This window comes from Thermobia domestica, chromosome 13 (genome assembly GCF_964235325.1).
Source record: "Thermobia domestica chromosome 13, izTheDome1.hap1.1, whole genome shotgun sequence".
Lineage (NCBI taxonomy): Eukaryota > Metazoa > Arthropoda > Insecta > Zygentoma > Lepismatidae > Thermobia > Thermobia domestica.
The window spans coordinates 70,209,702-70,234,548 of record NC_137466.1 but is presented as its reverse complement, the minus strand read 5'-3'; the positions used below and the strand labels follow the sequence as shown (position 1 = coordinate 70,234,548).

Genomic DNA, 24,847 nt, shown 5'->3' with positions numbered 1-24,847 from the left:
TATATTAACATATATCCTCTTCACACGCTTGAAATATTTTATTTACGTCATTACCAGTTTAGTACTTATCAAGCATACGTTTAGAACAGGAAAACATGATAAAGCAAAACATTGTTATCCGTTGCAGTTAAATTGAAGCATTGTCGTGTATATATCTGCAGTCTCCTGCTCTCTCTCTCTCTCTCTCTCTCTCTCTCGTTTTTTTTCTTTTTCTATACATAGTTTTGACCTTGACACTGTAACCAGCTGACGTGCTATAGCTGTTTGTGATAATCGATCCAGTAATAAAAAAAAGAATTCTCGTAATAAAAGGAATCACCCTAATCTCTTATTTCTGGTCTAAGTAAGAGTTACTGATTTCCTTTCTCAGTAGAATAAATTATGGTTCTGTGCACAGTAGAAATCAGCGAACCATGCCTTTTTCTTCTTTTTTTAAAGTGGGAATTGACTGTTTTGCCCTTGATTGATTTCGACTCCCAAAAAATAAGGATAGTTAATTCTTAAATCTCAACGAAAAGTCACGTTATGTTTGATGATTTGATGAAAATCGGATTTAAGTTATTTACTTAATTTTAAGAAAATTACTTTTTTTTTCTCTTAAAGCTGGCAATGAATTTACCTATTCTTCTCAATTCTCGAACGATTCTTAACAATACGTAGATAAATATATTAAGTGATAGGGTGGATACGTCCCTCATCCTTGAATAACTTCAACCGCAAGAAATAGATTCAAACTTTCATTGGAAAGATCCAAAGAAAGCACAAACCGTGTTTCATGAAAATCTGACAGTATTACGGAAATTTATCTTTAAACTTGCTTTTCTAAGATTGGGTATACTTTTGAGTTCAATCCCAAACAAGGTAAAATTACTGAAAGCTCAAATTGCACAGGGAATGTTTCACGAAAATCTGGTAATTTTGGAGCAATAATCATAAAGCATCAAAGAAAACATTAGCCGTGTTTTATGAAAATCCTTTATTATTATTATTATTATTATTATTATTATTATTAGTAGTAGTAGTAGTAGTAGTAGTAGTAGTAGTAGTAGTAGTAGTAGTAGTAGTAGTAGTAGTAGTAGTAGTAGTAGTAATAGTATTAGTATTAGTATTATTATTGTTGTTGTTGTTGTTGTTGTAATAATAGTAATAGTAATAATAATGAAGAGCTATCATTAAACCTAGTTTTCTAAGATAGGGTGAAGTCACTATATTTTGTTTCAAGCCCAAATATTAAGTAATTTTGAACTCAAAAATATCACGGTGTCAATAGAACCTGTCATGTTTTACGAAAATCGGGTAATTTAAAGGAAAATTACCATTTAACCTACTTTTTGAGATAGGTGAATTTACTATTTCTGATTAAAACCGTAAATATTAAAGGCAATTATGATGTTCCAAATAGTACATGTCTTTGACGTGGCGGGGACCCGGGTTAGATTAATAGCTGAAGGTCACGTGGTTCTGATTCCACATTAAATTGTAGGTTCACGCCTTGTATAGTCTCGCTGCTGAAAGGGACGCCGAGCTCCTATCCAACCAAACAGTACAGTGTGGTCCGGAAATGGCCGACCTTCCCTCTTTAGTTTCAACAGTATAGTGTTAGTTATCGTAGAATGTCTGTACACATTTACCTTGAAGTCTTAAGAGTCATAAGAGTTATAAACATGGAGCACCAGCGCACTTCGCGATTCACGTGCTCAATTCCCTGAACCAGACGTTTCCTGGCCGCTGGATTGGAAGAGGTTGTGCATCATCACTAGCTCCCTTTGCCTGGCCGCCAAGAAGTCCCGATCTGACGACACTAGACAATGCTCTCTGGGGTTTCATAAAGCAACAAGTAAGAAACACTCGATATCACACAACGCAGGAATTACGAGCAGCTGTGGAACACACCTTCTCCATCGCAACTCCGAAGTATCTCCGCAAAACATCTGCGAGAACATGGCGCAGAATTCAGCTGTGTTATGACATGGATGGTGATTATACCGATGTTTATGACTCTTAAGACTTCAAGGTAACTGTGTACAGACATTCCATCATAACTAACACTATACTGTCGAAACTAAAGGGTGGGTACACCCACTTCCGGACCAGGCTGGTAGCCAGCCCAAAAATTTACGGGGGGCCCGGCTGAAGTTAGGGGGGGCCCGATCCAACAATATTACAGTTCATCACCATATTATAGTTCATTTGCAAGCCTACCGTGAAAATTTTAGAGGGGGCCAGCAAAAATTTAGGGGGGCCCATCCCCCCTAGACTCCCCCTGGATACGGGCCTGTTCCGGACCACCCTGTACATGTCATGCTTCAAGAAAATGAGTTATTTTTAAAGAGCCATCATTATTTTTTTTAAAATAAAGAAGTGAACTAACTTTCCTTACACCTGACTTAGTTGAATTCGAAGCAATCCCAATGACCTCATTAGGAAGCCATGGCACAGTGACTCAGTGGTAGAGCGATTGTCTCTGGTACCATGAGGTCCTTGGTTCGGTCCCCGCCAAGTAAGTTTGCTGTGGGCAACATCGTGTCCGTGGGTTTTCTCGGGGTTCTCCCGTTTCCTCCGACGTTCTCATTCAACCAATTATTCCACCATCATTCACTTGACTTAATCATCCATCTCCCTTACGCTAAAGAACATAATCGTGGGACGTTAAAGTGACAGACTTCATTTCATTTTCATTGGGAAGCCCCAGGGAAACCACTTGCTGTATTAGGCACGTAGCCAAGGGGGGGTCCAGAGGTCCGGATCCCCCCTTCGAGACCAGAAATGAAAAAAATTAAGGAAGGATGGAACAAAATGAAATGACAAAAAGAAGGATCAGAGTTAAAAATTTAAAAAAAAAAAAAACTACAGGAACCTTTGTATTACTTGCAATACATGGTGGTGAAGTGAGCGAGATATCCTGGAAGAGTCAGGGAATTTGAAATTTCTTGAACAGTTATCGATTTTTTATAATTTCTAGTCAGGGAGATTTCAAGCTTCGGAAAGCATAGTGCCGTTCTGTAACAGCGTGGACATTTATCATAGTTTTCCGTCATCACATCCTTGCAGTATCAAACATAAACATGTTATTTCAAAAACAATTTTCTACTGCTCCTTTAACCTGTCATTTGGAACACACAGTAGTTGACGGAATAATTTTTAAAAAAAATAATATGTGGAAAGAAAATTCTGTTAACATTTGATTCAACAGAGAAAGGAACACAGATATTGAAAAATATTTTACAAGACATTATTGAGTATGTTCTTTTTATAATAGTTCAGGACACAATGAAGGAAAAATTGTTATACTTGAATAAACAGAGGAAGGACGTAAATGTTGTATAATCTTTTTCAATATATTTTTTTAAATTATTATTTTACTCGAGATTTCTTCATAGTTTGTTATTGAAATACTTATCAACATAACCTCATTTTATTGTCCTAACAAACTAATATATGTTGATAGTAAAATAGTTTAGATTAATCGAGCTCCTGGGCCTTCAGAATTTCATGTCACGGACCCCCCCCCTTAACGAAATCTCTGCTACGTGCCTAGCTGTATTTAATGAAAATCAGAATTATTTATTATTATTATTATTATTATTATTATTATCATTATTATTATTATTAAATAGACCGTCGAAAATGTTATTAAAGACAGAAGTAAGAACGCCATATTTTCTTGACCGATTTCTACCTGAATATAGGCCTATTGTGAAAATTTTTATTCAGCATAAGAAACAGCTAGTTATACTTGTCTGAAAATCCGTGAAAATTTTATCTACTGTACTTTATTTAATTTACTGAATGCAATACGTGTATACTTAACCATAGTGTCCAGAATTCATTTCTGTGGAGGGAGCTGACTTTTATCATACACCAACACACGGATCAGCTAATACAAGACAACTCCTACTAACAGTATTTTCAGTTTTTCGTCTATTTTTACTATTAGTTACTATTATTTTTTAACAAAATAGTCATTGTGGTATTATTAACATACTGTTTTTACTCGAATATAAGCGCTCACTTTTTACTCGATTCTGAGGTTAAAATTCGTGAGGGCGCTTAGAATCAAGTAATACGTTTTTAGACAAATGATAGAATTACAGATAGGCCTATAAGCTAGTTTCGTCCTTTATTTCATTTTTTCTAAAAATAATCAATATCAGAAGGGCAGTATATATTGTACACGATCGATGGGGCTCATCCGATCTTGACCAAAATTGGGATGGTGATAGAACTTCATGAGCTTAGTACACAACTCATCCGATCTTGACCAAAAACTGGGATAGTGATAGAACTTCACGAGCTTAGTACACAACTCATCCGATCTTGACCAAAACTGGGATTGCGATAGAACTTCACGAGCTTAGTACACATGAAATATTTTGCTAAACAGGCCCTTTGTTCCTGAGTTACTGGTCATCGAATTTGGAGATAGACAGAGAAAGGTTATTATATGTAGAATGCTGTCGACGATAGTAATCTGACCTTGACAAAAATTTAGTATGATAGTAGATCTCGTGTAGCTTAGTACGTAGGTTTACGTGAAATATTATGGTTTATAGATCATTGGTTCTCGAGTTATAGACAAACTCCCTTTGTGGCTATGTGGATAGTAGATCTCGTTTAGCTTACTACGTAGGCTTACGTGAAGTATTATGGTTTACAGATCATCTGTTCTCGAGTTATTGACGAACTCCCTCTATGGCTATGTGGATAGCTTACACACCTTAAACGCAGGAGACTAGAGTCTAATCACTAAATCACCATCTACGTTGACCAAATTTGGTATGGTCATAAGGGCGTATGATTTATTACCAGCTTTGTACACATAAGAACATAATTTAAAATACTATAGTGTACAGGTCTTTAGTTTCCGAGTTAATAGTCATCAAGGTTGGACTCAGTGAAATCAAGAAATTTCGCTGACACACGATTGAATAACTCATTCGATCTTCACCACACGAGTATAGTACAAATATGGAATATTATGATATGCAGGCCTTTAGTTCCTGAGTTATTGACCATCAAAATTGGGTTCGGACTTAGTGAAATGACATTGTATATGATACCAGTATGCTATAATCCTAGTATCGACGATATTAGTCCTATTTTGACCAAATTTGGCATGATACTAAACCCCTGTAATGTAGTAAGTGAAATATTACGGTATCCAGATCATTAGTTCTGGAATTATTTACTTCAAATTTGGGTCTGGCCTTAGAGAAATAAAGAAATATCACTAGATCACGATCGACAAATTCCATCCGATCTATTGTTTCTTATCAAACAGAGTGCTATTTTGTTTGAAATAGCCATACAATTTTACAATTTACTCCAGAATCTTCTGGAGTAATGACGGTTACTAATTGATATATTCTGCCGGTATTGCTTCGCATCTTCTTTTTTGATTTATTACGTCCTATTTCTTTATATGGCGAGGACAATATAGCTGGAATAATAATAATTTCGTACTCAATACTGGTTACTTGACGTACCCAGATTATGTTTTCAGAAGTTATCAAAGGCCGCGGTGGCTTAGTGGTAGATTCACCCCTGGTGCGTCGGCTACCTGATTCGATCTCAGTTAGCTCGTGCCCGGAGTTTTGTCGGTTTTTGTTACCTATTTCTTTATTTTACCATTTTATTCATTCTTATTATCGTTTCCTTTATCCTTGGTGCATAATCATGGGGCGTAAAACTGAAAGATTTCATTGAAGATTTGCCAAAATTTATGAATCAATATGTATTTGTTCCCTAATAATTGTCAAGCAATATATTAAATCATTCCTGGTAAGGATTAAATTGCTATTTTACTAGTAAAATAATTGCCGTCGAAAAAATCGAATTCTTTGGTATATGTTCAAGGTGACCATAATTTTTACATGCAAAAACGGGACACATACGAATCGGCGACGGGGGGTAATTATCTGACTTCCAGATTCCATTTTGGGACTCAGCAGTGTTTTCAATGTACATAATACACAGTAATTAACTACTTGAACACTCAGAACTCACACTCAATTTCCACTTGAACATTCAGAAGTCCAGACACAACTGAACCATCCCAATAAGTGTTGGTACGGAAGAGTATAGAATTTGCATTGACCATTTATATTTTGAATAGTAATTACGGGACAACTGGGTCATATTTGCTTAAAAACGGGACATTTAGGCGTCCCGTTTGAGGATAAGAAAAAATGGAACAACGGTTGAAAAAGGGACTGTCCCGGCTAAAACGAGATGTCTGGTGACCTTGTTCGAATAAATAAGCATTCTTTTCAAATGTTTTCCTCCACGAAAGGATAGCATTCTAGAATGCTTATATAGTTCTTATATGAAGAAGTAATACAGGCCAATACAGAAAGATGTTTTCAAAGATAAATTAACGAATCATTTCACTCACCTTCACACACAAATGAATGAGTGGCTGAGCAGGCTTCATCAACGAATTTGAACGACTCTTCACTGACGAAGAGCAGACATTCCTTGCTTGGGCGTGGCACCTTTGCGGACCACGGTGGGAACTGTACGGTCTTGTTCATCCGATGTGGAATACGGTCTAATGTAGACATCCACACAAATGTGTCGTTATCAAGCACACCATTGATCCATACACTGTCCAATGCTGAAACAATCAGTAGGAAATGATTACATTAATAATGAAAAGCTTACATAGGCCTAACTATTAATTCAATAACGCAAGTACTTCAACGTTCACACCGAATAAGACCATTTTACAGCAGAATTTAGGTGGTTAAAATTATTTAGTATATCTGGTATACGAGGTTTTATAATAAAAACCCATGAACTTACAGTGGAAAAAGTGTTTTGTGTATCATGCATAAATGTCACTAGACTTCAAGATGTTCTCCTCACGAAATTATGCTCCAATACCAGTATCTAGGCCGCTCATCAAAGTAACTTGGTAACTTGTTTTGTATGACAACTTTCAGAGCAACTGTACCCATCCTTCCCAAGTGTTCTACGCATGCCCCTAAATTGTTCTGATATATACCCATCCAAGATGGCAATTTTGCATCGGGCTCAGGCTCATATTCTTCAATAAGGTCCTGATACGGGGATGTGACTTTAGTGTTGACAGCAAAAGATTATCAGACACTTGAGCTCACATTATGAATTGAGAAATAGAGGGGGAAAAACTTAAAAATCTCTTCTCTTCTTCGCTCAGAAATCAAATATGTGTGCTTTCCTATGAATCAAAAAGTTTCATATTATTTCTATTAATATTATTTAATTGTAAAGTATCACCTTCAAAAACTAAAAACCAAGAAAAAAAAACTTTATAAAACATCAGAGTTCAAATTTCGTCGTCGTGTTTTCACCATGGCAAAATTGAATACAATATATTCATTCCGTTACAATTGGTTGAAAGAACCCAGAATCAAATGTAAGTCAGTCTAATTGATTACAGTATAGTCTGCAGAATGTCTGGACTACGTCACAATAGGATGAATTTCCAAATCACAATTTTAGGTCAACACCACATATGAACAATCAATGGCTATCCTTCATTCCTGGTTGGTTCCTCCTCCTGATCAAGTGCTTCAATATAGATAGCATGAAGTTTAAAGAATGGCGCCTTCTGTCTCATCATCTACCATACTTTCGCAGTAAGGTTAGGTAGCGAAGTTGTTCCCATCTATCTTGAAACTTATCGTATTGATACAGTTCTGCTACACATAAACCTAACAATGCTATTTTGACCAAATTGTTGAAAGGTGAGGTTTGATTTAGACTTAATGATCTAAGATCTCCTAAAGCTTTGAAAGTGTTAATTTTCTAAATCAACCATACTTCTCAGTTCATGTCTCCCTTAGTGAACCACGATTTTTTGACGGCGTCTGAACATAGGTGGACCTAAGACATGTATGAATACACTAAAGGCATACATATACATATTTTAAATTCATATCTGCATGGTGAACTGAAAGTAACTTGCTGTTTTGAATTGTGAATTTCTTGTTTTATAGTCTAAAGTATGCCATTTTTACCTATTTTGTTTGCAAATTTTGTAAAGTTTTGTTGTTCCTTTGAAGCCACAGAGATGGCAGGATGACTAAGCATTGGGGAGAGAGCCAAAATTGCAGCACTACTCGAGATGTTTCAGTTTGTAATTCAGGTCCAATGGTGATGGAGGGGTCAGCATGGGAGGCAAGCTGTTGTGGATGCAAAAACAATTAAAAATTGAAAAAGAATATTAATGTCTTCTGAAAGTATCGTGGACATTAAGAGATCACATAGGCCCTTCATTTCTGTATCAGAGGAAAAGGTAGCCACAGTGAGGGAGATGTTCGAGCGAAGTCAGACTGCAAAAGAAAGTGGCACTACACGCTATTATGTGCTGACTATGGAAGCCTCATTCTCCAAAAGTTGTATCTAGGTTATTGCGATAGGCATGTTGAATTTGTAAAAGGATGCTTACATGGAATGAAGATCTTGAACACCTGTTTGAAAAAAATCTGTAGAGTGGTGAAACTGTGTTTCATGTAGGGATGTTCCTTTATCATCATAATAGCCACTATTGGGCAGAAGACGATCCCAAGAGACCGTTGAAGAAATGCAGAGTAAGCCGAAAGTGTCAGCGTGGTATAGATTAACTTCTTCCCGCATTATTGAACCCTATCTGTTGAGAGATACTATCAGCGCTGAAAGATAGCTGGTAATGTTGGAAAATTTTGCATGGCCTACAATTCCTGAATGGGACGAGTTACATGAACTGTTATTTATGCAAGATGAAGATCCCTCTCATTACGCTTTTCCTGTAAGACAATGGCTTAATTAACGCTTTGCAGGAGGGTGGATAGGTCACCGTGGTCTCACAGAATGGCCAGCACAAAGTTCAGATCTCGCCCCATGCAATTTCTTTTTATTTGAGTGGGCTAAGGAAGAAGTGTATCGTAGCAAACCAAAATTCTTGGCGAACTTGAGAATAAGATCCGTGATGTCATAAGTGGTGTTCCTACAGTTCTTGAGATAGGTCGTAGCAAACGTACCTGTTCCTTTGAGACAGTGACTAGAAAATACTGGAGCACACATTGAGCTGTAACTTTTGGAAAGATAATGGTATATAAACTACATGTGTGCAAAAAAAAATGAGTTTATATCTACAATATTTCTTCCTACAATACACCTACAAAGGAAAAAGATTTAAAATAGGAAGTTACTTTGTGCCTACCTTGTAAAATCCGAATACATGTCATTTCAGGCTAAGTATTATTTCACTTTCGAGACTTTCGAATACTTCTCGTCGTTCTTCCAAACTAGCGAAGGCGCGTCATCACAGCGCATTAGGTTGGAAGATCTTCTGCTAAACTGAAATTCTTGGTGTGCCATGTTTACCGAAAATAATTGAGAACAGACGCTACTCTTGTACTTCCCACTTGTACTGATGACTCAACAACTACAGAAAATTCTGTTCCTGTCTCATTCGTACATGATCGCAATTAATCCTTCTTTATGCATATTTTGGCGAGACTAAGTTTGTATACAAAATCGATAATTACAATCTATTATTGGCGTGGGAGACTCGGGTTCGATTCCCGGCGGGAGCTCATGTGGTTCGGATTCCACGTTAATCAGTAGGTCCACATCTCATATAGCCTCGCTGCTGAAAGGGACGCTAAACTAAAATCAACTCAACAACTCAACAATCTATTATTAATTTTTCCATACTATAGTACGAAATTACTATTTCTATTAAAACCATGAAATTTGGCGAAATAACACCACACAATGAACTAATTTCAACTAAATTCCTAGCGTAACAGAATTTACGGGGCCAGGGGCCAACTAACCGACTTATGGTACTCATGCTTTTGAGATGATGTGTGAATGCAGCGCCGCGCTTTTGGTGTTAATGTATGGGGACAAACTCCGTAAGCAATAGAATGGCAGTGTGCAGCAAAGTGAATATACGGTGATAGTGTACAATGGACGATCTCTCTGATTTCTAAAGAGTTTAAATTGTTGACGCTAGGTTATGTGGCGCAAGCTTGATGGAAATGGCAAATGTGTGGGATGTATCGCGAGGGAGAGTGTCTAAGCTACAGACTTAGTGACAGGTCCCTCCGAGAATTGAAGCAGATTGTCACTCAAAATCCTCGTGTGACTACAGTGCAAGTGACAGAGTAATTCAAGCAGTACCTTCCATGCCTATATCTACAATCACAGCCTACCGCAACACAGACATACAGTATCGAGCTGCAAGAGCGAATCTACTAATAAGGGACCATAACATTTCACAACGACCCCAACGTCGCCGTGAACATTTAACATGGACTGCTGATGACTTGAAGCGTGTAATAGCCCTATCAACCGACAAGTCATCGCTTACCTTATATCAAGCCATAGACAGCGTTTATGTGTGACGGACGCCTAAAGAACTATATTGTCCTCAGTGTCTCCACTCAACCATGAAATATGGCAGCGGTTGCGATACCGTGGGCTGCAATATCCTGGTTTTCAATGGGCCCTGTGCTGACACTTACCGTCACTGCCCATGTCACCATTTTTGGGGACAATGTGCATCCTATAGTGTAGATATTGTTTCCGGTCAATGACACCTTATTCCAGGATGAAAATGCGAACATTTACACAGCTAAAGCTGTTGTGATGTGGTTTAAGGTACATCAAGATGATGTTGAACACCTCACCTTGCCCGCACAATCCCCATACCTAAGCATAATTGAACATCTAGGTTCGTTTTGGAGACACAAATCCAGAGCACATTTTTGCCTCCATCTTCTCTCACGAAATTGAGTAATGCTTTGTACGGAGAGTAGTGAAATATTCTACTTGATACCATTCACGACCTCTGTGACCTCATTCCACGATCATCATATTTGTTCTAAGGCCAAAAGGTGTTCCAACACCTATTAATCTGGTAAGTAGCATTTTTTCCGATATATATATGACGATAACGTTCTATAAAGACAAGAGACATGCTGATATGTGCAACAACTGACAGATATGTTCGTGGTTACTTGAGAATTCTTAATAGCTCATAATTCAGGCTAAGCGAACACAATTGTTGTTAAAGGTGTATGACCGAATGACAGTAATAAAGTACAAGTTCAATGTGGAGCACGTGTAAACTAGATCAGCAAAATCGTTTCATTTCAAATGCTTGTACAGTGAGCAGTGACGGCGAAACCGCCTCTTTATTATTTTCAGTAAAACTGAAAAAACAAGTTGAATGCTAATCTAATTTCATAATTGCAAGAAGTCCCCGCACTGCAGGCTTTACGAGACTGTTATAGCCACCACTGGTAGTCTTATAACTAACTGTTACGTTGAAAACCTACAATCCATTGCTACTAAAACAACAGTTTGTTTTGCGGTTCTACCCCGTGTGCCACACTAATATAATCTGAATTCTTATTACTCACCATTCCCAAAAACACTGCTTAATACTGTATATCGCTGCACAATAAAAACACATTACCAAGAAGGAGCCATAGATTTGACTCCACATTTACGAAATTTTTACAGAATGAAAGGACGGTAAATTGATTAGCAAATGGAACTCTGGTATCCATTATGTGCGGCTCCTAGAAATAGCAATTGGAGACAGGGCAGAGAACTATGGCTCAACAGCGGCTGTGTTGAACGACGTTAAGTGTCTGGACGGTGTAACTATACTCTTTCGTCGAATATGACATAATCGCGAAATTAATTTGATGTATTGAGACAGTGAACTATTATTCTACAATATTCGTACTAGAGTCGGTCGAAGTGAACCTACAGTGATTATCAAGATCATTTTAAGTCAAGACAATTCAAAGTTGTAGTATTTTCATAAAGAATTCCTCGTTCTTACCTGGTGAGGTATTTTGCATGAAGTTGTGTACATGCTTCCCAACGTCCGGATCGGTGATGCTAGCAAGACTTGTGTGGAAGGATGAACAGATGACTACAGCTCTATGGTGGTTGGCTTTATGACGATAGTATGTATACCTCTTGTTCTTGTATACATCCACTGTACTTCGTGATTGCAAATTTTCTTTGCTTAATTCGTTTTCAACTGGAAGATATAATAATATTATTAACATCAAATGTAGCTAATAAATTATATTTTTTATTAATTCGATTATCACAGTGAGTGACAAACGGACATTGATTAATTACACATTTTCATATTGCGTACAGAACTGCTTTACACATTACTTAATTTAATATTATGTTCATTGATGACTTTACATTATATTTCCTACTATTGTACAGTGGAGGCCATTAAAAGAAGCCACAGTAGTAAACATTTTTAATGTTATCGCTACAACTTCACACAGCTTCAGAAAGCTGTATAGTAGAATTTGTACATTAAGCAATCTCTCTTCCACTAGTCAGGGGTGCCCACAGAGGGGGGCTATGACGCAAACTGCGTCATTGAAATATTGGGGGGGGGGTAAAAATCTATATAAATATGTTTGAGGGGGTGTAAAAATTAATCGAACAGAAGATTTTTTCATGGAAGAACACCTACGGATAGACAATTGGGGGGTGCGTCATGGACATAAGGGGGGTGGGCACCACTGCACTAGTTATAGCAATATATTTATTTTTACCAATGTGACTTCCCTCAAGCGTCGCCACTGCTGCTGTGTGATAACTGAAAATAAAAGCAAGGAACAGAATGATGAAAGAAACCTCTTGAAAGGGAGAATATCACTGTTGTGGGTCGCTGAATATAAAATTACAAAAGAGAAGACTGAGTTGGCCTTGGGATCAGCTAACTCAGTTGGCTCTGAAAGACTTGGTATCAGTTATATCCTATCGAAATCGGTACTACTTTTATGAACACCCTATAGAATATTTGAATGGAATGAAATAACCATAAAGAGTAAATAATTATAATAGTTTTTTCAAGTAGGGATGTAGATTAAACATACTTCCTTATTGTAAAAATGAGTTATTTCTGCACGTTTTGGAGGCTGCACTAAAAACTGAGATTTCCAATGAATATAAGCTTTGGGATCTGCCCGGTTTCTGTAGTCATCAATTCATGACATATACTTTCTACGCGTAACATAGATTTAAAAAATGAATGAGTGGACAGAACGTAGGGCAGTAAAGACTTCGTATTTTCCAAATAATACAACTAACAAAATATGTTCTTACCATCTCTTTCACAGAGGAACATTTCAGATGCTATACAATCTGAAGGACGGAATAGTAAGTCGTATCCATGCACACGAATGGTTAAGCAGGCTGGGATTGATTTTAATTTTCTGTCCTCTTTCACCCAGGATGGAAAACCAAGACTATTTTTTGGAGGGATATCTTCAGAATTCTTTGGTAGAATCCATTTCCAAGTGTCGGCAAGACGACGGCCACCAACCCAGATATTTTGAGCGCCTGAAAAGAGAAAATTAAAATTTAGTATTCTTAATATTGTATCATTAAATGTTAGTAGCTTTTCGTCAGTTGCAGGATTAGGTTACAGTATAAAATCAGGAAAAACACACACACACACAAAAAAAAAAAAAAAACATAATAGGCTACTATATCGACGTTGTTTCTTTTTTTAAGTGTAATAACCAGTGGCGTATTTACGATTTTGTTTCGGGGAGGGCTTTGCTAACTTTCGGGGGGGGGGCTTTGCCTGAAAATGTGAAAATTCTGCAAGATATTTCATATACTTTACTATAGTAAGTAAGATTTCGGGAGGGGCTTAAGCCCGGAAGCCCCCCCTAAATACGCCACTGAACCAATAATAAAATACATCGCAATATTAGTAGGTACAGTGATGGGAATTAGTATAATGGTGTTATGAGTATTTGTAAAATAACATTAGAAAGAATAAATAGGTCAGCGCGAGTAAACAATATTAAAATTATTTTCCCCCTGATTCACACGTTTATTGTCAAAGTCGCCACATCCGAGAATCACAATACAATTTATATTAATCGTTAATGATAAATCAGTGCTACGAGCACAACGTTAGTGCTTCTACCTACGGAAAGTTATTAACAAATAGTGAAGATTTTTGCTTGACGTCAAATTAAAATCGCCAGTTTTAAATAAGTTTTGAGGAAACCAAAAAGGGTATAAATCATTGTTGCTACCGTTACAAGTACACCGTTAGTGTTCCTACACACGGAAAATTATTAACAACTTAATGTGGAGATACTGGCTTGACGTCAAACCAAAATGTCAACTTTTACAAATAATTTTTTGCGAAAAACTAATATATGGTTAACGGTTAATGCAATATTAGTGCTGCATAGTGCTACAAACACAACATTAATGCTGCTAAGTACGGGAAAACATTAGCAAATAAATGTGGAATTTCAACAAGATATTAAAGCTAAAGCGATAGTTTTATAAATAAGTTGTGCGAAAAATGCAGAGAGTATAAATCGTTAATACTGGTTAGTGCTACAAGCATAATAGTGGTAATCATACATTGGGAAAGTTAATAAAGTGCTAATTAGCACTGACATAGCACTAATGATTGACACTCTTTCGTTTTCTACAAAGCTCATTTATAAAAGTAGCGGTTTCTTCCTGACGTCAAGCCAGAATACCAGTTTAATTTGTTAATAACTTTAACACAGTGCTTGAAGCACTAACTAGTATTAACCCTTTGCCCTGAAATGACGAGTCTAGCTCGTCATAGCCTCCCGGTGCCAAATTGCACAATGACGAGCTGCACCTCTCATAAAATTTAAACTATTGTAGCATCACGTACGGTTAGAAAAATACTATATTGATGTTTTGAAAGTTATATAATGATAAGCTATTTATAATACACTTTTATAACTTCAATTATAAGAATTAGTGGAAGGGGTTGACAATAGCACTAACGATTGTCGCCTCTTTTGTTCTCCCCAAAACATAGTTTAAAAAGTTGCAACTTTTTCTTGACGTAAGGCCAGAATCATAACTTTAATTTAATAACTACCTGTACGTAGGAGCACTAACATTGTGCTAGTACCACTAACCAGCATTACTGTAGCACTAACGATCGACACTCTTTTCGTTTCCGCAAAAACTTATTTGTAAAAGTAGCGATTTTGGCTTGCTTTCAAGCCAGAATTGCTACTTTCAGTTATTAATAACGTCCCATACAGCGGAGCACTAATGTTATGCTTGTTCTCACATAGCTTATTTGTAAATGTGGCGATTTTGGCCGGACGAGCCCGCTTTCTCCCGCAAGAAGGGTGTGTGTGTGAGGGGGGATATTAAGAGAAAGAAAGAGAGAATCTATCAATATAGGTAATTCTGTGTTCTAAAATTTCGAATTATGTTCATGTTGAATGATAAGTTGATTAGTATTATCTGTAGCGAACGCACATAAACGTTTGTCTACACATGAGATCGTAAATCAGCTTTATTGTTCTGAAGATACTTCTTTGTTTACATTGTAGACGTATTTGGGTTTTATTTCTCTTGTTGCTCCCTTCCAACCATGAAATGTGCCTGTTAATCTTTTCTAATAAACTGTAATTTCAAAAGCTTTCAGGCCATTAGATCCCAATGGGTAGTGTCCACAAAATAGATACATTTCAATGTCTAGACCTACAGTTTGTCGTGAGGTCCAACATGATCTGTCCCCTTGAGTCCAACATGAGTCTCCCATTTCCAAAGCGTGGACTGTAGCCATTTACTTACGTCCTAGGAATATTGTCTTCCTGCAAGCTCCGAACATAGTGAAAAGGAAACAACATACACCCTGGTCGATTAATTAATGGTTCTGTATTGAATGGCTAGTAGACTATCATGCAATGACCGATTCGACGAAGATTCTGATTGTGTAGTCCTAGTCATTGAAGGCTATGGTAAGATATTACTAATACACATAGGTTGAGTTTCAGTGCATGGAAACAATTGGAGACAATACACAGAATGTTAAATAAAACCAAAGCCATCGCTTAACGATCTCGCTCATTTGCTGTTAACAGGTTTAGTGGTTCCAAAAGAGGAGATTTAACTTTCCTTCTCATTTTGCTATAATGTATGCAATGGACATTTCCACTGATTTTTTTATTGCTCTAAAAAACTTCAGAGCCAGCTGATTATGGAGAATACATTCTTTCGCTCATGCGATGATTCTAATTAGTTGAAATTTGCGATTGAATTCCGGTCTGCTACTCGTGCGCTTAAAACAATGACCACCATGTTTGTACGTCATACGTCGGTACAGGGCAAAATGGCTACTCCGCTCACTAGGGAAACGGCTTAGTGAAAGATACGATGCATGTTTTTCAAATATGTATGACATTGCTAAAAACACAAAGAATAAGAGAAGTAACAGAATTCAAGGCTTCTCTTAAGAAAGAAAGCTATTTGTCTATTTATTTATTATCAATTACTTGAATATACTTGAATTCCTAAGAACAAAGTTTTAGTGTACTAATGTGCAATATTATTGATATTGTTTGCAGCCTGAGATAATAAACTAATAATTTTTCTCATGTTTGAGTCACCGACCGACCTTACGAAGTGAATTTTATTCGTTCTTAAGAAAAAATCAACAATATAAAAGCATAGTTATTTGATAGTAGAGTGTTAATTTCTCGTATGCAAGTTCGTCGTGGATCCAATAGTTCGGGGGGGCGGGGAGTCCAAGGAAATTAATAGATAAAAAAAACATTTCCCCAAGTAAAAACAATCTTATTCCTTTATTGAGTTCAACACAAGGACCCACAAACTGAAGATTATAATAGAGCATTCTGAGAATTCATCAGTGCTATTATCGAACCAATTTTACACATTAGCAATATTATCATCACAATATCTCCGTGCTTACTGTCGTTTTCTTTATCCCATGGATCCTACTCGTAAATTGTTTATATTAGTCCATGTGAATATTTACAGATCGACTGAAGTGTGTTGAACACATGAGTTAACGTTGAAATCATAAATAGATACAAAACACAGTAATGACAACCAACTAGTAACACTTGGCTTATTACTGAATAAAATAAAATGAAATTTCTACTTTTATGTTCCACGAATATGTCCTGTAGGCAAAGGGAGACGGATGATTAATGAGAGTGAATGATCATAAAAGAATGAGTGGAATGGTCATGTGGGAGGAAATGTCAGAGTCACGAGAAAATCCATAGACACGATGTTGTTCACCACAAATTCATATGGCCTGGGTTCGAACCGGGGACACCTCAAACTAGAGGTGAGCGTTGTGTTCTTTGATAATGAAGGCTTGTGATGTCATGACGAGTAATAAACACAATATTCTGTTCCAGTGAGTGAAGCAATATAAAAGAAATCAAACTTCACGGACGAAACTTAGCAAAAGGTTGTTTTTTTTTTTTTTTTTTTAATCTTCAAAGTTTTTCTTGCGTGTGGACCTCAGAACACAAAACGCAATACTCTCACGATATAATCCTTTGAATATGTACCACCATATACCAAGCATTAATCACTTCAGGGCTTATGAAAGAAAGAATATAAATAAACTTACGTTCGTATACTTATTCGTGTGAGGTTATTGGAAAGAAAAAGTTAAAGTTTCAAAGTACCAACACATTAGGCCTAATACATAACAAATTTTTGTCAATATTCCTCTTGTTCAGACTAGAAAAAGCCTAGGAGCCAGTTAGTCAAACTATTTGGAAATACGAGTCTGGCCCCTAAAACAATTAAATTCAAGATAGAATAATGTAGGCCCATGTACGATATTGTATTATTATGGTGTCTAGGTTTGAGAATCGGCGCCTAGGTCACAAGAAAAATTTTCGAGCACTTATCTTGTTTATGATGCTGTTTCGGCAGTCTAACCATCTATCTGCCTCTATTCGTTACAGCTTTCTTCAAATTCAAACCACCACAAAAGCATTAATCTTGTAGAATTGTAGTAGAAAAGTATAGCGCTATATAATGCGATTCTTGTAGCATTAAGATAAAAATAGTTGTAGCAATATGAGGTGATTAATTGCTAATATGTACAGTAAATAGTAGAAAAATGTAAGGCTGTAGTAGGATATGATTTTTTAAAAAGGGATTACGAGCTTTTTGGTGAGAAAGCGTTTATTTGTAGTCGTAGTATAATAGTATGGAGATTCACGACGAATCTTCAAAACAAAGCAAAGCTGTAATATGGTGGCCTAGATATTCTCAATCTGCACGTGATTCAATTTGAACTAATATAGTACTTAAAACTCCTAACGTTTTGGTGTAAAACAATAATAAAGTAATCCTGCTTAAGTGTACAAATATATAAATTATTTGTAATGTTAGAACATTAAAAATGATCTTTAATGTATTTTAAACTAGGAAAATAGGTCTCATGAACTCGTTAACATTTATATACAGTAAGTGTATTACTTATGTTTCCACTTTTCCTTTCACTATTCCACTAAATTTATTTGTAGTTTACAGTAAGAAACTATAATGCGAAAATATTCTCTGAAGCTTGCAATGCCACTTACAGACACATACCGATCTGTGACGTCACGCTAAAAATCTCTGGTTTCGTTACCGTGACGTAAGCAGCTGATTTTCGCATTGTTTGAAGCGTTGTATCTCCCTAACGAAGAAATATTTTTTTTTTTTTTTTTGAGATTTTTGGTATGTGGTATATTGAAAACTAGTTCTACGCGATGATGTCTGTAAATTACAACCTTTGGTCAAAGAGGAAATGTCCAATAAAATTGTATAATGCTCTGAAAATAACATTGCATTGAAAAATCCGTGCCAAAATAATAAGTATAATGAGAATTTTGGAAGCTTCTTAATATGCATTTGCTGCTGCTATTTGCTAATATTTAAGTGCTTTGTTATTCAGTACAGACGTTTGAGATTTTCTTTGGCGAATTGACCTGGAGTAGGTTTCCTGAAGCATCTTACAGAACTGTGTCACTTTCAGTTTCCATTTCTTCAATTTCTTCATAGAGTAAATATCTGAGGAAGAATTGTTACCCGAATTTGTCTCCTCAAATGTGTACCTGACAGACGAGAATAAGGACCATAGAACGATGCCATCCGTAAAAATACTTGATGGGCTTTACTCCTAAAAGACAAGATTTTGTGGAAATTATAATGAATGATAATGAGCGTTAGATATTTCTCTGCATTTGCAAAACAATGCAGTCTCATGTGGCATGCAAACAGTTCACCTCCCAAGAAACTCAGAATCAGTCACTCCGCTCCGAAAGTTCCAGTAACAACGTTCTAGATACATACAACGTGCAATTTTTGTCCATTTGAGATCACTATGGCTGCAACCACTATGTTAACAGCTTAATAAATTAGTGACACGTTCTTCATAAGAAAACATTTTTGCTTCAATTGCCAGACCGCTTTATAACAATGCTCACCCCCTATGTTGCTCAATCTAAGCTAAAATTGCTTGATTTAGCTAGCATGACTCTAACACACGTCACACATTCTGGTGTTGGATTTTTCTGACTTTTATCTTTTTGATATGAAACCATTCCAGAGCAATCAATGATTCGTTTCAACTGTAAGTTCAATGAATTTGGATTGGATTTGAGGTTAACGTTCCTTTCAGCAGTGAGGCTATATGAAACACAGACCTACAGCTGAATTGTGGAATCCGAACCACATGAGATACTGTCGGAGTGAAGAATTTCACGTCGTCGTCCACAAGCGGTTATACGTTAAGTAAACAAAATATTATGGACTATACAGCTACTGTACGCTAAAACTAATCTCAGGGTAGGAGAAATGTCTGAAGTGCCTCCGTTCTTAGGTAGTAATACAGATAAAATATAGGCCTATAGTTTTATTGTGTTCTTTGGCAGTCAAAATCAGTGTTTGTTGCATTTTAATATATATTCAATCAGTCTATGGGAAAAAATTCTCGTCCTAATTCAATATGCAATTTCAGAAATTTTTGCTGCAAAACCATTTAGTTTTGAACTGGAAAAATTTATGTAAACTACAGTGTAACCTAAATACCTATTTACAAGAATAACTATGATTATTGAAGATAACATCCCAAAATACAACCGACTTTTAATAAACATATAGAAATCATTCATCTTGCGTGGCTCATGCAAGTTGCATATGTGTTATGGAGGATGGATACAAGGAAAGAAGCCCGTTATCCATGGCATTGTAGTTAAAGACAGAACAAACTTTATTATGATTCTGAGAGATCAGCCTCGTTCTAGAAACCCACAAAGTGGCAGGTATCAAAGAGGTAATTTGAATGTCCATGCTCACATCACTGCCAAGGAATCCCTTTAAAAGGATCATTTACTGTACCTCGTTAGAAAAATTCAACAACAAAATCAGAATGCCCCGCACAAAATCCGAACAAACAATATGCGTACAAAATGCAACTACCACAAAAGCTCAGTAAACACTTTTGCAAATGGATGTAAGATCCATATCTTCTCCAATGGAATTTTACATCAGCACAGAGGCTAACTACCAGAACGTTATTAGAGTAAGAAAAGTCCTGATTGTGTAATAGATTTAAAATATCCTAAGTTGACAGTATACTGTGACCAAACAACTCTCCCGCATAATTCAGAAGTATGCAGGCTTTCTATAATACCACCATCGTGTGCTTCAACTTGGGTAGTCAATTTCTCATCAATAACTTGACAAACTATAAATGTTAAATTGTGGTCTTTCTCTTTAAACTTCAAGAACTTCTAGAATCACTGAAACTAGAGAAAAGTCCGTATTACAACGCCTGTTATTACGTGACACTGGAATTGGGACTCGTAGTAACTCATTCGTCTCTACCTGACTCTTGAATCTTGCCATTTTGAGCACACTATCAAATTTCTGTTTTCAAATTATATTACCAGTGTATTGATATTTTAACAATAAAAGTTATTAACTGTTTTAAATTTTTAAATAAAATTTAACTTGCTCTCTTTCAATATTTAGCTTGTTTAAACTAGTGAAGAGTACAGTAGAAAACCAGAGTGTAAAAATAAATGTATAAAACCGTTATATAACACATTATTATCACTGCATGAATTTTGAAGAAAGCCACATCAGTAAAACGTACAATATTATCGCTACAATTTCTTACAAACTAAGGGAAGAGAATTTATTTAATATGCTAAGCCATGTATTCAAGAATTATTGCGTTGAGTAAGTTTTCTTCCCTTTAGATGTACCAACAAAATTTAAATTTTTACTGATATGGCTTCTCTCAAGAGGGTCTACTGTTTTTAAGTATACAATATTTAAGCTTGAATACCTGGAACTTTAGTAGAATGGACTCTGTTGGTTTTTCTCTATAGGCTACCGTACATTTACCAAATGCTGAACCAACATCAAAATGTATGAAATATAATTAAGAAATATATGAAGTAATGTACGAACAAATAACATATAAAGTTATTGCACAAAATACCAATAAAATATATTTTTGTTCTTTCGTATTATCCCCAAGTTTGTCCAGCTCTTACTAACCTATGACAACAGCGTGAAACTCGACTTAAAATGAATAATTATTTGCAAAAATAAATTTCTTACCTTTATCATGTTGAACCAAGTTTTTTGCAATGAAGTTTGCTTTTCCTGGTGTATCAATTTTTGCCAATGTACCGTTAATTCCGAGACAGTAGGACTTCGCCTGTAGCCATGTGAGTCTTCCCAAATGAAGCGAATAACTATATTTGTTGAGGTAAACAAAAGGTTGTGGATCATGCTCGTTGTATTTAATAGCTGAAAAGAGAAATACGAACAATTATAATGTTGTAACTGCCAAAGAAAACATTAGGTACTTTTGTTGCATATGTTACGGAAACAAATAAAGATTTAGCATAGGAAACTAAGATTTATTATCTCTCAACAGCAGTGGTGACGTGGCTTGCACTAGTTTTTGAAACTTTTTAAATCCTTATATATTGCCAATCTGGAACTACACTTGACATAAAAAAATATTTTGTACATGAACTAGAGCTCTATTTCGTATTAACTTTCGCAAAATTTGCGAAGCGCTACGTGATACTAAACATGTAAATAGCAAATGTAACTACTACACCGATTATCGCAAACTAAAGAGCAAATTTAGCGCTGCTTTTACGCAAATCCTTACATAATAAGGCTGCTGAGCAGTGATTTTGATAGCGAACATGAATCTTACTTTAAAGACATGATGGCTCAATATGAATGGTCACAGTTTCGATCTTAATTCTTGTTAATGGAAGCTAGATCGTATACCTATTTATTTGCTCAGGATTTCAATGGGGATTTATTTTTAAGACCAGAAGCAAGAAAATTTATACTTTCTAGACTTGAATCCCGTCTTTAGATTCTTCTTTCCCTTTCAAATCAAGATTATGAACAGGTGCATGAATAATAGTGCTGACAATAAATTTCACTAATTTGTATTAAATGTAGCGTATGTTAGAGCATGTTAGTCCTGGAGCCAGTAACACTTCTGTATGCAAATCATTGCAGGGAGGAAATTATTGTTGAATTGGTTAATTGGATGCATAAGAAGGACAAAAATCTTGGGTGGACATTCCTCACCTCCGACACCTTTTCAGGAATGACGTCATTCAAAATGGCTATCTGATAACCCTGATATGGCTTAAAACATCCAAATGGAACGTCCTAGAGACCAAAAAATGAAATAAATCTACCAGAATTCTATGTATCCTAGTCATGTAAACCAAGCTTATTAATTTTGAATGTACATTAGATTATTCTAATGCATGGAATGACACACCTGGTTTTGTAAAATGCCATGCAGAATAACACACCTTGTGTCTCGAGTATGAGAGGGCTATAGTAACAATATTGATGTCCAAAAAGTATGTTTTCCATGTTGAAAAATTAAATAAATATAGCATAAGAATAGGATTTTCTCCCTGCCAGTGCCGTGCCATGGAAAATCAGGGCCCAGGGCGAGAGTATACGACGGCATCCGTATGAGTAAGGTCGACAGAGCAGCCGCAAAGCGCCACCATGCGCAAAGCGCACGAAGCGTAAGAAAATTTCAAAAATATACCTTACTTTTTCTTGATTTTGAGCAATTTTTATTACTTTTTCCTTCCATTTTATATATTTTTCTTTTTCCTTCTGAACTTTGCACCCCCTTACTTAGGCACTCGGGGCCATCGCCGCGCGCGCTCCCTCCTACGGCACGGCACTGCTCCCTGTCATGACTTGCATTCTGAAGTGTTATTTGGCAATTAGTATAAGTCAACGTAAATGACGGTAGTGTTTTTTAACAATCATATTTTTCAAAAAGAAGATACATGTCTATTAACCACTCATCATAGGGATTTCTGCAGTTTATTATTATTATTATTATTATTATTATTATTACCTCTACACTTCGACATTTTCACTACATACAGTATGAAATTTTGGATTTCACACCCAGACGTGGCGTACTTTAAACATGTACATGCACCAGCAAAGTCATTTGAAAATTGAACCATGTATTTGGATGGCATAAGAACACCATCAATACCTTCAAAACCATATTTTTAAGGATCAAAGTTTTCATCTCCTTCTGTACAGTGAATTTGGAAGTATGTAAGAAAGAAAGGTCGAAGAATATGTCCCTTAGCACAGATACTTGTCGGAGGTACAGGTCTTCAACACAAATATTTTTAAATGAATGTATTTCCAGAGTCTGAACTCATCTAATGTCTTACAATGTTCCTTTCTTCAGTAACTGCACAAATTATTCTTCAGCTGATTTCATGATAGTGTCCAATTGTACCTTATACTGTGATGTACTAAAACTTTTCAAAAAATTGACTGGGTTGCAGTTCATAGCAGCTTTGTTTATGCCGAACTTACCAGTACAATCTTCTTCTTTGAGAGCATGAAATGCAGCCAGCACTGCGCACATATCATTTCCGAGTGTTTCTGCCAAAAAGTGTATACGAATCAGAAATTTCATAGTGGAATAGCTCATTCAAATCCATCCCCTCGAATTTGAGCTATTATAATGATCTTGTTTATTGCAGCTTTTGAATTGATGTTGGTACATTTTTGTTTTTCTTCATTGTTAGTAATCACTTTCTTTTCGAATGCTGCAAATTCTATGTGGTGTAAGTATCCCAGATGCGAGCATCCTTCTCAACATAACGTGTTAACCTGTACGAATCATATATTTCATCACCTATGGAGCAAAAACTGAAAATCTGTTCCCTGGCTTTATTAGCCACCGCAACTTGAGTGACTAAATTATGAAGGAAGTATTACCATTACAAAAGTGTAAGGGCGCAGACCCAGGCATCGTGGTGGCCATGGTTTGACAGACCCTCTGTTTATCCACCGCTGGAGGATTGTTGTATCCAGAAACTCACGAACAATGTCGACTTAGTGTGGAGGAGCGACGTCATGTTGAAAGATGGTACCCTCTGGAAATTGTAGCATTGCATACAATTGCAACATTTCAAGTAGCTTTTTACCATCACAGTCTGCTCCGCAAAGAAAAATGAGCCTATCACTTTATCATACGTCAGGTCACATCACACATTCAATTTAGGTGTGTTAGGTTCGTACTCAACGTAGGCACGAGGATTTTCAGCAGTTCATATTCGGACGTTATAGTGATGAACATATCTACAGACATGGTATGTCGTATCATCAATAAACACAATCTTATGAAAAAAATCGGTCATTATTTTCGATTTTATGAAGCATATCTGAAGCAAACACAAATCGTTTGAGTCCATCCTCCGACTTAATAGTGTCCAACAGCTGCACTTTGTAACCCGAAAAACGTAGACGTTTCTTTCACACCGTATGAACTGTAGTATTGGTTAGGTGTAAATGTCAAGCACACGTATTCACAGATTTTTGGGGGCTCCTTAGATAGCTCTCCTGTATAGCCTCTAGAGACTCGTCACATACCGACGGCCTACCAGAACGGGGTTTGTCCAACAAATTGCCAGTATCCTTCAACTGCTTATTC

The 24,847-nt window shown here is 36.4% G+C and overlaps 1 protein-coding gene across 1 annotated transcript in view; it reads right to left on the bottom strand.

The window, feature by feature from the left end:
• The window catches only part of LOC145669212 (uncharacterized), a 213,228-nt gene that overhangs the window by 14,137 nt on the left and 174,244 nt on the right, over nucleotides 1-24,847 (bottom strand). Inside the window, exons 2-5 of the mRNA XM_081737539.1 lie at nucleotides 21,439-21,630; nucleotides 13,129-13,365; nucleotides 11,831-12,034; nucleotides 6,395-6,616 (exon numbers count right to left, since the gene is read on the bottom strand). Of these exons, the coding sequence (XP_081593665.1) occupies nucleotides 6,395-6,616; nucleotides 11,831-12,034; nucleotides 13,129-13,365; nucleotides 21,439-21,630 (855 nt within the window). The remainder of the gene's footprint in view (nucleotides 1-6,394; nucleotides 6,617-11,830; nucleotides 12,035-13,128; nucleotides 13,366-21,438; nucleotides 21,631-24,847) is intronic.